We start from the raw sequence: 14,039 nt of genomic DNA, 5'->3' as shown, positions 1-14,039 counted from the left end.
CTCACTCACGGCACCCCAGCTCCAGGTTGAGCTGTTGTTCAGCATCTTAGCTGCAGAGGGCAGTGTCACTGGCCCTCATATGTGGGATCCGAACCGGGGACCTCTGGCATCCCAAGCCAGTTCTTAACCATCGCGCCACTCGGCCGGCCCTTGACTATTACAATTTTAATAGTTTTTTTCTTTCTTAAAATGTGTTTTTTGGGCACCCTCCGTATTTGACTTATTTGTCCACTTCAAACGAGGGATTTCAGATTTTTCCATGCGCTACATGGGGTGGCACTGGAGTACAGCGCTTAAGAGTGCACACTCTGGAGGTTCCTCTGCTTGACTCTGAGTTCTTGCTCTGCCGCTTATTAGTCATGGAAAGAATAATTAACCTATGATCTGTAAAATGAGATAATAGTACCTGGTTCATGGGGTTGTTATGAGGATAAAATGGCAAAGATTCCATTAAAAAACTTTCTCTGTCTAAAAGGACAACAAGTACAATAAATGTAATATAAAAATCTGGACTGGATCATATACAGGAAGAAAAAATGTTATAAAGGAAGTTAAATGATACAAGTGACAAAACTGTAATCTAGACTGTGAAAAACTACATTTCCTGAATTTAATAACAGTGTTATTTCAGGAAAGAATATCCTGGCTCTTAAGATACATACGGTCAAGTATTAAGGGGCAAAGGGGCAAATGTATGGGACCTACTATCAAATGATCAAAAAAATATTTGTGTGTGTGTAGTGGGAAGAATGTGGCAACATGTTAAAAATTGGTGAAACCAGTCAAGTGTTTATGGGATTTCTCTGAATTGCTCTCACAACTTTTCTCTTATGTTTAAAAATACTTAAAATATCTTTTAAAAATCAGCTTTGACTCCATTTGCCCTCCACTACTACTCAATTTCTCCACTCACCTGTATTCACAGAAATACCTTGAAATTTGTGTACAGTCACCATCTCCCCTTCTTTACTCCACTCCATGGAGACTGAGATTTCCTTATTGGTCTCAACTGAATTTCTCCATAGTGCTGAACACAGACAACCACTGCTTCACCTCTTTGCCCGTGGCACCACATCTCCCTGATATTCCTTTTATTTCACTTGCTGCTCCTTGGCTGGCTCCCCCACCCCTAATTATCCTAGGCCCCTTTCTTTATCTACGTGACCTCATCCTGTCTGTGCCATGAAATAGCACTCTGAGCTCCAGACTTAAGTATCCAACATCTTGTAAGACATATTTACTTGTTTGTTAAATGGGTATCTGAATCTTTGCTAGCTAAAATGGAACTCTTCATTCTCTTCCCCAGTCCATTCAAATCTGCTCCTCCTCCAGCTGCCCAACATCACTAAACGCTATTAGTGTTCATCAAGTTGTTCAGGCCAAAGTACTAAGGGGCCATCCTTGACTTCTCTCATATCCCACATCTAAACCGTCAGCCAGTATTGTCAAACTATAACTTCACAATATACTCTCTGACCCTTCTCACCTTCTCCACTGTCCAGATACATGTCCTACAAGAGCATGGTCTACGACAGTAGGTTTCCTTGCTTTCTCTTTGGTTCCTTTACAGCCCAATTTCTGAGACAAAGCAGCATAAATGGCCATGTTAAAGCTTCAATGAAACCATGTCTTCTCTCTAGCCAAACCTTCCAATGGTTTCTCATCACACCTCACATCCTTACCACAGTCTACAAACTTGCACCCCATCTGGGCTCCTGCCTGTGCCTCTGAACTACTCCCCTAGCAGTTTCTGCGTCCTTTTGCACTATATTCCACTCTGGGGTTTTTGTAGTTCCCTGATAATGTTAGCTTGTTCCCACCTAAAAGGCTTTAACTTTTGCATACTCTTTCTTCAAATATATTCACTCCTTTTCCTCATGCAGATTGCTGGTCAAATACAACATTTATGAAAGATAATGTTCTCTCCCTTATCTACCCCATTGTTTTCTATTTCCTCTCACTGCTTTAGTTAGTACCTATTTCTCTATTTCCCCTTTCTCTTCTTCATTAAAGGAAAAATGAATACATGACTGTTTTTCATTGTCTAAAAAATGTAAACAATACAGATGAAATTCAAGTTCCCTTCAAGCACATCTCCTCATCTTGGTCTCCTTCCTGGAGGTACTCTAACATCCATTTGATGCATATTCTTATACAGCTGGTTTTTGTACATTTAAATACATGTTTCTATAGAAATAAAAAGTTTTATTTCTGTTTTATGAAAACTCATTCAAAATATGCCTTAGCTTTCCTACTCATTACACATAGCTCTATTCATTGCTAACTGCAGTATGATTTATCATGAACACTTAACCTATTTATAATACAATTTTCCACCATTACAAGCAATTCATTCATTTAAGAAATATTTACTGAGTACCTATTATATTCTAGGCACTGTTCTAGTTGCTGCAGATACAGCAAAAAAACTTAAACTAAGATCTTTGCCCTCTCAGGAACTTACATTCTTGTAGGAGGAGAAAGACAATAGGATATATAGTGTAAATTTTTTCTGCAAAAGGCCAAGCAGTAAATATTCTAGGCTTTGCAGATCACATATGTCTGTTGTATGTTCTTTATTTTTGTGTTACAACACTTTAAAAATGTAAAAAACATTCTTATCTCATAGGCTGTACAAATGCAGGCCACAAGGCAATGAGGCTGTAGATTGCTGACCCCTGATAGAGTGTTAGAATGTAGTGTGTGCTATGCAAAAAATAAAGAATCCAGGATAACGAGGGTGGGAGAAGGTAGGATGAAGTATTAAGTAGGGTGTTAGAGGAGGTGAAATCTGAGCAAACACCTAAAGGTCAGACAGTGAGCCAAGTAGATATTTGGGAGAACATTCCAGACAGCTGAACTAGCTAAAGCAAGGCCCCAAAGTGGGAACATGTCTGATATATTTATGATTTAACAAGGCCAGTGAAGTGAGCATGTGGTCAGAAAGGTGAAGTGAAAGGGGAGTGTGTTGAAAAGATTATGTAGCTCCTTGTAGGCCACTGTAAGGACTAGATTTGTGTGTGAGAGAGAATGGTGCAGACAAAGGTCTGATTGGAAGTGGGTTTAATAGAACATGAGAGGAGAAAATTTGGCAATAGCAATAGAGACAGCTCTTTTGAGGAATAATACTGCAAAAGGAAACAAAAAAAAACCCAACCAACCAACCAACCAACCAACAAAAACAAAGGAGGGAAATGTAGTGAAAAGTGGATCAAATTTTTTTCTTTTTTTCGGTTTTTTTTTTTTTAAGGTGGAAGAAATAACAGCTGATAGAACTAGTCCAATAAAGAAAATAAAATGATGTGGAAGGAGAGAAACTGAAGTAATGTCACTGAGCAAATGGGAGAGGATGGGATCTAGTACAAAAGCAGACACAGTGACATGAACAGTTAATCTAACGTAACAAGCAGGAAAATTGTACATATTGGCACAGACGCTGGCAGGCACATGGGGTGGTGGGAGTCTCGAAATTATCTGATTGCTTCAATTTTCTTAGCAAAGAAGGAACCAAGGTCATGAGTGAAAGTAAATATGACAAAAGAGATGTTGTAGGTTTGAAGAAGAGAAGATATGAAGTAGTCATTCTGGAGAGTGGGAAAGTGAACAGACTAGGAAAATAAAGTATAATCCACAGGCAACATTAAGGACCCACATGAGGTGCATGGTTATAGATAGTTGTATGTTTTCTTCCAGCTACACTAAGTTACAAAGGGACAGGAGCAAAGAAAGCAGAGTTGGTTTAATTACTAGGACTGTGGATCTACCAAGGAAGCAAAGAACAAGGGAGCGGATCCAAAGCAGTGATTAAAATGATTAACCATGGAATTTAAGCTGAGTAAGAAAGTGAGTAAAAACATCAAGAGGTGAGTGGTCGGGAAATAGTAATAGGATCAATGGATTGGAGAGTCCACTGGGTCAAAAGGTGGTTGGGGCTGAGACACTAACTAGGGGGTGCAAACTACAAAAATAGGAAGTAGGGTCACATAGTAGAATACATGAAATGGTAACTATGGAGGGACTGCAGTTATTGACAATGCAAGAGGGTATCATGATGGAGTGAGTGGCTGAGAGATAAGGTAGATAGGAAAAGCACTGGAGAAAAGGTCTAGGAAATGAGTCAGGGTACTAGGAAGATCAGTTATACATGCTCTTCAATTTCAAATATAAAGGTTGAGGTGGTATTAGAGAGAGGAGGCAGTGAGTCTGGAGCTAAAATAATTGAGAAATGAGTAGTAATGACCTGGAGGTAAGTAGTTGATTGCAATCATGAGGGGTAGTGGTTTACATAATCTGAAGAAATAACCCCAAACTAAAAAGGATTTTTAGAAAGAAGATTTTTAGGGAGAAGGGAGAGTAGTCTGAAAGCAGCAAAAAGATGCATGGCAGACACCTTTGCTACCTGTTAGAATGGTGATAAGGAGAGCTATGGGGGGAAAAAACCAACAGGCAAACTGTACAATGTAAAAAGTCAGATTCCCATTAAAGCAACAAAGTGAAGGGAATATTTTTTATTCTTTATTTATAAGTTTATTATTCTGTGGATTTTGATATACCATATATCAGTTTTCCTGAAACTCATGTACAGCATGAAGGGAATGTTTAAGTATAGGTTGAGCCTGGGTTTTGCAGATGATGGACTCTTAATTCCAGCAGGCACAGCAAAAGAATATGAAGAGTTGGGAAGAGGCTTAAAAAAAGCAGACAAATAGGGGCCGGCCGAGTGGCGCATTGGTTAAGAACTGGCTTGGGATGCCAGAGGGCCCCGGTTCGGATCCCACATGAGGGCCAGTGACACTGCCCTCTACAGCTAAGATGCTGAACAACAGCTCAACCTGGAGCTGGGCTGCCGTGAGTCGCCGGCAATGGCGTAGGCTGCAGCCCCTGTGGCAGTGGGTTGCCATGGGCTACCGTGTGTAGCCAGCAGCCAGAGTGACCGGCCAGAAGCCGGCGACTGATCTGCCTCGCCCGGGAAGAGCGCAATGATGGTGCCAACTTGGGCCAGTGAAGCAACATCCTCCACAATTAGACTGAAAAACGAAATGACAGCAACTTGTCTGTTCCCCTTCCCCCAATTCCCCAGTACTGTTCCCATCTCCCCAATTCCCCAATAAAAAAAAAATCTTAAAAAAAAAAAGCAGACAAATGGAGACCCATTATGAACTGGAGAGCAGGTGAAAGGTGATCTGGAAGTCTGGAGGCTCTGTTGCTACTGACAGACTTACTGAACATAACTGACTCTCAATATACCCATATGCCTCCCTAAGAAGTGGAAACTGCTGGGTCAAGATGTTTTTACTTTAAAACTAAAATGGCCGTACTGATTTATTCAATGTATGAATTTCCCTATAAACTTGACAATACGCACTAGTAAAACTTTTTCACTTTTGCTGGTATTGCGGGTAAAAAAAATATTCATTGTTTGACTTCCCATTTCCCTGTTGATGGGGTAGAATATTATTTCACGCTTACTGGCTAACTGTATTTCCTCTTCTGTGAATCTACCCATTTAACTGAGTTCTTTTCTTACTGCTTTATAGTGCTTAAAAAAAATCTATTTTTCTATTTTATTCTGCTTTTAATGAGTCACACAAATCAACGTTGTAAATTCCTTTCAACTTTTTCAATAGCTGGTGCTAGGGCAACACAGGCTCAGTTGGTTATCTTTCTTAAATCCCTCTACTATATACTAGAGGTTGGCTGATTAAGGTCCACTAGTCAAATCCTGTTACACCATTAGTTTCAAAAGGTCTATGACAGCTTTTGCATTACAATGGCTGAGCTGGTAGGGTCCATAAAGCAGAAAATACTTACTGTTTGGTCCTTGACAGAAAAAGTTTGTGCACTCCTGCTTTATATCTTTTAGGGCCTCTGAACTGCTTAGTTTCAAGAACACAATAGGTCCTTACCTTTGCTGACATACTCTCTGAAACGCTGCTCCTAGTCCTGGGAAATGCCTGCCCCATTTCTCTCACTCTGCATGAAATCTATTACTAGCCCTCCTGGGTGCCTCCACAGATTTATATTATGAAAGCTGTAGCTATACGTCATTGTACTTTTTAATTTATATATCTCTCTCTCCACTAGTATGTAAATCTCTTGAGGACAAGGGACAATCCCAGCACCAATAAATGTTTAGTGAATGAATAAATGGTACACAAAGTCCTTCATAATTTGTCATCTTTCTCATTATTTTCCTATTATTCAGTCAAAATGTTACTTTTCAAAAACTGATTTCTAATGACAGCATAATGATCAATGTTTGATACTCATTTCTTTACAATTTTGGTGGATACCAACTATTCCTAATAATTTATGTGCATCTATTTAGTCCGTTCATGATTTGTTGAAATATTTCTCTTCCTGAATTTCTTCTTTAGTAAAGACAGAAACAATGAAATCTTGGCCTTTCTGGGTTCAACCTTTTCATCTACGGCAGTAATTTCTGCACCTGAGGATTAGGGGTTCCACTGATAATTATTTTATTAATGGCTTCAGAGTGCCTCAAAGTCAACTATAAAAAGGCAATTCAAAATTTTTTTTTCCTTTGCTTAAGTTTTCAGTATAAAATTAATCTTCCACACCTTATGGGTAGTCTTATACTCCTTACCTGGAACATCTCTATTATATTTTTGTTTATATCTCTATTAAGATTTCATTTTACTTTGTCAGGGGTTTTACTAAGTCTATTTTTCAGTTTAGTTATTTAATGGGTCTTTGTCATTTCTCTTAACCCCAAATTTGATGGATTTCTTTTTCTCTCCCCTATTTGTGTTATTACTATGAGTGTTTCACCCACAAATGCTTGCTGCATTCCTTTTAGAAACTAGCTTTATATGTTTACTACAAATTACATCTCATCCAGGTAAGGATTTTTTTCCCCCCTTTTCTAAAATGTGTATGGACAGTTGAGCCCTGTTTAATTAATTTACCCATTCATCACTTCCAGCTCAGTTTTACTATCTTAATAATGTAGTCTATGATCTACAGTTAGATTCACTATGTTATAGTGAATTGTAAGATTCATTATAAGATTCTGTATTCTTTCAATGTATATGTATTCATAATAAGGATCTGAATATGTATATTACATAAAATTGTATAAATAAAAGATCAGGAGCTTTGCAATCAGGCAGGTTTAGATTCAGATCCAGCCTTGAACACTCTGAGACCTTCGGCCAACTACTTAGCTACCTATACTTCAGCAGTTCTTCCATCATCAGCTAAATGGAAGTAACTCCCATAAGTGTAACACAGGGCTATGACAATGAGCATAATGTATGTAAAAGTAACATGCCTACAAATAATGCCCAGTATATTACATGGAAAAAGGGTAATTAACTCCCTATTCCCTCCCATCTCATGCAATAAGAGCAATAAATGCTGGGCTCCTCAATTTAAGTCCATTATTAAATTCCCTTAAGTAAAAGAAATTTGGCAATTATGGACCATGAGCTTTGGATGTTCATATACTCTGACCCAGTATTTTCACTTTGGGGAATCTATATTAATGAAATAATCTAAAACACAGAAATTGTTTTATGTACAAAGGTGTTCATTGTAGTGTTTCTTGTAACTGCAAAAAAATATTAGAAACTTGCTAACTGTCCAACAGTAATATGTTTAATTATGAGAAATCACACAGAGGTTATATGGTTATTTAAAAAGATGTTGACAAAACAATTTAATAGCATGAGAAAATGCTTATTGTGCTGAGAAAAGCAGAACATAAAATTATTCAAATAGTAGTCTCAACTGTGTAAAAATCAGAAAAACTAAGAAAAAAAATTTGCAAGGAAAGGCACCAAAGCGTTTATTATAGCAGTTATCTCATAGTCCTGATATTAGTGATTATTATTTTATGGCTGTTTTCTAAAGTACCAATGATCATAACAATTATGATAATAGCAATTATTTATGGAGTGTTTACTACATGCCAGGCTCAATTCTATGAGCTTATTGTATTAACTCATTTAATCCTTATTATGAGATGAGGAAATCGAGGCACAGTAAGATTATGTAACTTGCCCATGGTCACACAGGTATTTTGGAAGGTGCCAAGATTTGAATACAAGAAGTCTGGCTGTAGAGCTCCTGTTCCTAACTGCTACACTACACTTAAGAGATTTGCTTTGTTTTCAAGTTTTAACCATTAAAAAGGCATATGTCAAGTCAAGTCTTGTGGTCCTTCAACTATCAGCTTTCTTTCAGTTCTGAGTTCAAATATTTGCTCTGCCATTGGGTGACGCTTTGAAATTAGATGCCACCATTTCTGTATGGGTTTGATCAACTCCAGAAAATTCTAAGACAAAGCTGTACCCCTATTTCCTGTTCCAAGATCTCATTTAACAATTGAGGTTCTGGAACTCTAACATTCTTACTTATTATATCTACTGATACTACTTCCAAGAATTCTAGTAAGGAGGTCTTGGCAGCAACCAAATGTGGTTTCTAGAAACTCTCTCATACACTAACATCCATCCAAATAACTACAAATCTAGTTACCACCCTTGCAAACATCTGTCTTCCCTTGTAAAGTTCATCCCCTCTGCAACCCAGGAGACCACTCTCACCTGCCAACACTCACCAACTATCTACCATGACATTGGCTGAATGGGACTAGGAAAGATCCCCAACATCTGGGGTATGTCACTGTCTCTGATTCTTCCATTTTGAAGGTGTCATTATTCTCAATTGTTTTTGAAAACTTAATCAGTTAATCAACCACTTTGATTCACTCAGCTTTCTTACCCATTTGCTGGTAAACAAATTTTTTTCTTTTGGAACAAGATCTTTGAGGCAACAATATATATTCAAACATCAATACCAGGAAGTAATATTCATAATTTATACCCTGGGTAATAAAAATAACTTACTGCTGTGCTCCTCTGCAGTTTATATTTGTTAATTTTTTTCATTACACATGTCACTTGGTTTCGCTTCCTTTATAACCAAATTTTGTTTCTTAAAAACGGTATTTGCAGAATCCAACATAGTTAAATGTAAGAAGTTCTTCTAAATATAGTACATTTACATTTTGATGCAGTTCATTTTCAGTATTTAGAAAAATTAAGTTCCTGTGATGGCTTTAACATAATATAAAGAAGAAACACTAGTCATAAAATCAACGAATACAGTGACAAGTATTGATAATGGAAATATTTATAACCAGAATCATATATTTTTACAAAAATCTTATCCTGCTCACAATACATAATGGTAATATGTTTGATTATTTTAAAAGATTTTTATAGACTGAAATATCAGTGGGAGAAATAATTCCTTGAATACCAGGGGCAAAGATGTAACCACATCATGGCTATTCTAGGTGGGGGGGAGGGGAAGGGACCCTTTTAGTAAAAAGAAAATGGAGCACTAATAGTTCATTAGGCTCATATGAAATTACATGAAGTAAAAACCGTATCGCCAAACTGTTATGCATTATATATGCCAGGGAGTAAACAAGAAATCTGCATTTTCAAACTAGTATTTAAATCTCTTTTGCAGTTACAAGTTTTCAACTTGATGGAGCCATTCTCTAAGAAGAATGGGATGCTACACTAAATATAACTTATTTACCATTTTAATATGAAAGCTTAGGTATGTAACAGGGAAACAAAATCCAAAAGGAACTTGTTATCCTAAAAGTGAGCACATCAGAACAGCCATTTTACATTTCTGAATACCTATTACACGATTCAACTTGTATCTTAAAAACATCTTTTCTTTAGAGTACAAAAAAAAAAGGAACTATTTATGCATTCATCGCAGTCATCACTGTTTCACAGCAGAATTGTTATTAAGCTTCTTAATGTAACTGTCAAAATCAATTTGTGGATAGCCTCCAACTTTACATTTCTACATTTGTATCTGCTGAGGGACCAAAATGATTCGTGATTGTTAGGATAACGGACCCAAATTGCAAGCAATCCTTGCACAATCCAGTTGATTTTTAAAATCTGTAAACAAATACCAGGCGATCATTTTTAAAAGAACACCATTCCCAATACAGGTTGACTGTGGTAGCCGGTCTGCTCCTCAGCAGCTGTCCCCTGTTGCATGTTCGCGTGGGAGAAGTACAAAAGGGTAGAAAGGGCAAAAAACAAACCCACGCAAAACCCAGTTACGAACATTAAAATTATGTCAACATGTCGTGAAACCAGGAGGCCCCAAGGGGAAAGAACTGCCTGCAGAAAGCGTTCAGCTGAGTGTGGAGGCGATGGTGTGTGCGGGCCCGGGACTCCCTGGCAGAGGAGGCCGGGTGGGGACAAAGACCCGTCACCCGGAGCAGCGCCTGGCAGTGCCCAGGACCGGCAGGAAGCAGCTGTCTCGGGGCAGCGACTGCGGCACTCAGGGCCTCCAAACGCCGCGGTTTAATGGGCAGGGGCAAAAGCTCCCAGGGGAACAGACCCTCTCCTTCCCACCGCCCTGACCGGCTCTAGGCCGTCACCTCGGACACCTGAGGAGCCGCCGCCCGCCCGGGTCCCGCAGGTCGCCCGGGCCGCCCGGCAGCTGTTGGGCTTGGAACAGCGCAGCCGCCGCCGCCTGGCTCCAAACGGCCGGGAGGGGACCCGGAGGGCAGCGAGGTAGGCGCCTCTCCCCGAGGCCTGTCAGCGAGCTTCAGAACAGCTTGCCTCCACTCCCGCCCTCCAGTCCGGGTCCGCGCACCCTCACGCCACCTACCCGGTCCCACACCATCCCAGAGGCCTCCGGTGCTCGGGCCTTCTGCCGTAGCGGCGCTGCCTCTTGTCCGAGGCCTGAAATGGCTGCGGAACAAAGAGAATCTAGACTCCGGCGAGCGCGGGTACGATTGGCCAGGGGGCGGGGCCCACCGCGGGAACGTTCGGCGGCGGTCGTCTTGGCAACGGTGCCGGGATCGGGAAAGCCGCGGCCCAGGTCTGTCCCGCCGGTGGACCTGCGCCCGGCAGCTCGCCGCAGCGGTTTCTTAAGCCCGCGCTGCAGCCTGCGGCCTCCGGTCTCGGCCCGCCGCGGGGCTCACACGCTCGCGCCCCCTGCGGCTGGCGCGCTGGCCCGAGCCTCGAGCTCGCAGGAGGAGCCGCCGCGGACGCTGCTATGCACCGTGAGGCCTCGACCAAAATGGCCCTGTAAGTGTGGTTGTCTAGGGGCTGGCAGGGCCCTCTTAGCATGATGACCCTAGCCCTTCCTAACTTCTGTACCCCAGGATAACCTCTAAAGTGACAGTCCTGCCCTGGGAGCGTATTTCACACCGAACATGCCGTATATCCCACAATAATACAGTTCCGACGTCTCTAGTAAAAAGCAGAAATGGCTTCATTAGATAGGGGCAGACAGCTGCCTGCTAATATTGCATGATAAGCTTTTGAGGTATGCTGTAGCTAACATAACAACTGCTGTGTAGGTAACATTAAATGATTTATAAAATTACGTTTTACGTCTCCAGGTGTGTATTTATATAAAACTGTAGTTTCTTGCTGAAATAACATGCCCTCTTCATAACCGGCCATCACGAGAAATTAAAATATCTTCTATTTTCTGAACAGAAAATATTTTAAAATGGGAGAGGTAGACCTTTTTTATACTCAGTTTTGATAATGGTAATGAAAAATACCAGTTCCCTTCCTTCACATTACTCTTATATATTAATTTATTATATATGAATATTTTAAATTTGCATAGCTAATAATAGATGATCATTATTTCTAGGATGATGATGCCTGTGGTGATATTCTTCCTCACATGATCAATGTGTGTAAAAATGCCAGCAGTTTGAGTATCTTACTTGCAAGTGCTATATATATTATGTTATGAAAATGTGTAGTGGTTGTTGCCTTCCAGGCATGTTCTAGATAAAATTATAATACCAATACTAGAAAGTGGTTTTTTAAAAAATTTATATTGACACAACTTATTTGTTAAACTTGTTAATAATTTTTATTTGCAGCAATAGTTATTTTTTCAAAACCTCTAACTTATTTAACTTAAATTTTGAGTATAAAAGGACCATTTTTATCATTAGGAAATTGAACATAGCAAACAAAAAATGCTTCAAATAACTAAAATACTCATGATTTCAGTTTCCTAATGTTAATTTGATAGCAAGTGGATACAGTAGTGTATGACACAAAGAGCTCCCTTCCATAGGAATAGATTACTAAGAAAAAAAACAATGTAAACCTTCCTAAATTGTAGTTTAGTATATCTTCAGGGAAATTTATATTTATCCAGATAACAAACAAGAAATTTCTGCGTTTGAAAAGTTCCATCTTGGAATAGGGAGCTAGGAAGCCTTGATCTGTACAAATCAGGAGATGTATGGTATCTGCATTTTACTTTGCTAAAGAAAAATAAGAATAATACTTTCCAAATGTAAAGGATTAACAAATAATGACTGATGTAAAAAAACTACTAATCAATTAATAAGGAAGTCACCTGATTAATAGTTTGGAAATAATTGAGATGAATAGAAAACAAGTGAAGTATTATTTAGCATATGTAAGAGGATTTATTGGCCAAAATATTTTGAAAGAAAAAAATATTATCAAATCTTGTGATATTGAAATTAGGGAAATCAAATATCCATTCTTTTATAAAATTTAAATGAAAGTGAATTGAAATTTTAGTATAAAGTAGTTCTGCATTGAAAAAAGAGATGCTTAGACATGTAGCCCTTTTGTCTCTATCTCCTTGGTTAAATTAAGAATATATGTTTTAAACAGTAAATCTTACCATTCACAAGGATTTATTAACACAGCAGCTTATTTTATTTTACCTTTTCTGTTGTTTTCTCTTTGCATACTTTGCATATAAAATAGCAACTACCTGGTAGTGTTTTCTCTTTTTACCCAAATACAATACAGCAATGCTCATGAGGTAAAACTTAGAAGAATTGTTGGTATTTTTAAATGACATATAATGAAATTAAAAATAGTAAATAAACTTTGATTTTTAAGCTCAAAATCTATTACAGATATCTTACATTTTAAATTTCTGTATTAAAATTTTTTTCTTAGGTGAAAAAAATTGACCAAGATAAAAATTAAAGAATAGTAGAATGACAAAATAACATTAAGGGAGAAAACATACCTATAAACTTTCACCTTGGAAGGGAAAGATGCTTACTCTGTCAGATGTAGTATTGTCAAAACAAGCATGGAGCTGGGAGGCAGAGGACCTGTATGTAGTTGCTGGCTTTGCCACTTATGGGTGCTTTTAGTTCAGTCTTTCCCTGCTTTACTTTCCTTGTCATAAACAGGATTAAATAAGATTAAAAGCTCATTAGCAGAGTGCCTGACAGATAGTTAGAGGGCAATAAAATATAGTATTATTAGATATTAATACATATAAAAGAACAGATGTTTGAGAAGGAGGAATGGCTATTGAAAAAAATGGACCTGAAAATCTAAAAATTATTAAATAAATATCTTTAATAGGCAATTGTAGGTGAGTATATGGAAACTCAGTAAGAGACATGCAATAATCTTTTAGATACAGGCAAACTTCTAAAATAGAATACTTCTGAGAACTGTTTCCGTCTCCTAGTTGTAGAATGATGTGGGAATTCTCATTATATTCTTTGACACTAGATAGTTTAAGGAGTTGCCATCCATTGAAAAGTCTTTAGATTGGCATTAAGAAAAGAACATTTTAAAAAGTAATCATTTAGAAGAATTTAATTCAGACTTTGAAAGAGGGCAGTTATAGTCAATATTCAGAAATGTGTAAATAATTTATAGGCATTTCTCATTTAAAGTAAACTCAATATATAGTTTAAATGTACAAAAATGATAAATTTAGGAGTTATTATTAACTGAGAAAGAATTAACTTCAAAATTCCTTTAACTATTAATATCTCCTAATGATTAAAATATGATTCAATTTATAAAAAAGTCTACTTAGACTTCAACTTCTGGGAAGATGGAGTAGACCTACTTTCCCTATTCCTTCCACGAAGTACAACTAAAACCCCTGAACATTACATATAAAACAAATATAAGGAGACTCTGAAAGGTGGAGAGAAGGCAGACGAGCTAGGGTCCTCGAGACCCAAGAAACAACGTGAT

At 38.3% G+C, this 14,039-nt stretch overlaps 2 protein-coding genes across 4 annotated transcripts in view; one reads left to right on the top strand and one right to left on the bottom strand.

Annotated features, from left to right (window-relative positions):
* Positions 1-10,837, bottom strand: part of TNPO1 (transportin 1) — a 92,688-nt gene extending 81,851 nt beyond the window's left edge. Inside the window, exon 1 of one of the 3 annotated variants that reach the window (XM_019665063.1) lies at positions 10,681-10,837. In XM_019665063.1, coding sequence (XP_019520608.1) covers positions 10,681-10,695 — 15 coding nt within the window. In that variant the 5' untranslated portion in view covers positions 10,696-10,837. The remainder of the gene's footprint in view (positions 1-10,680) is intronic. The other 2 variants (XM_019665066.1, XM_019665064.1) reach the window with 2 other exon arrangements.
* Positions 10,838-11,016: 179 nt separating this feature from the next.
* ZNF366 (zinc finger protein 366) overlaps positions 11,017-14,039 on the top strand; it is a 311,266-nt gene continuing 308,243 nt past the window's right edge. Inside the window, exon 1 of the mRNA XM_019665068.1 lies at positions 11,017-11,102. The gene's annotated coding sequence lies outside the window, so the exon portion shown is untranslated. The remainder of the gene's footprint in view (positions 11,103-14,039) is intronic.

Source organism: Hipposideros armiger, unplaced genomic scaffold, assembly GCF_001890085.2.
Source record: "Hipposideros armiger isolate ML-2016 unplaced genomic scaffold, ASM189008v1 scaffold_432, whole genome shotgun sequence".
In the NCBI taxonomy this organism is placed as follows: Eukaryota; Metazoa; Chordata; class Mammalia; order Chiroptera; family Hipposideridae; genus Hipposideros; species Hipposideros armiger.
This window is presented reverse-complemented; position numbering and strand designations above follow the sequence as displayed.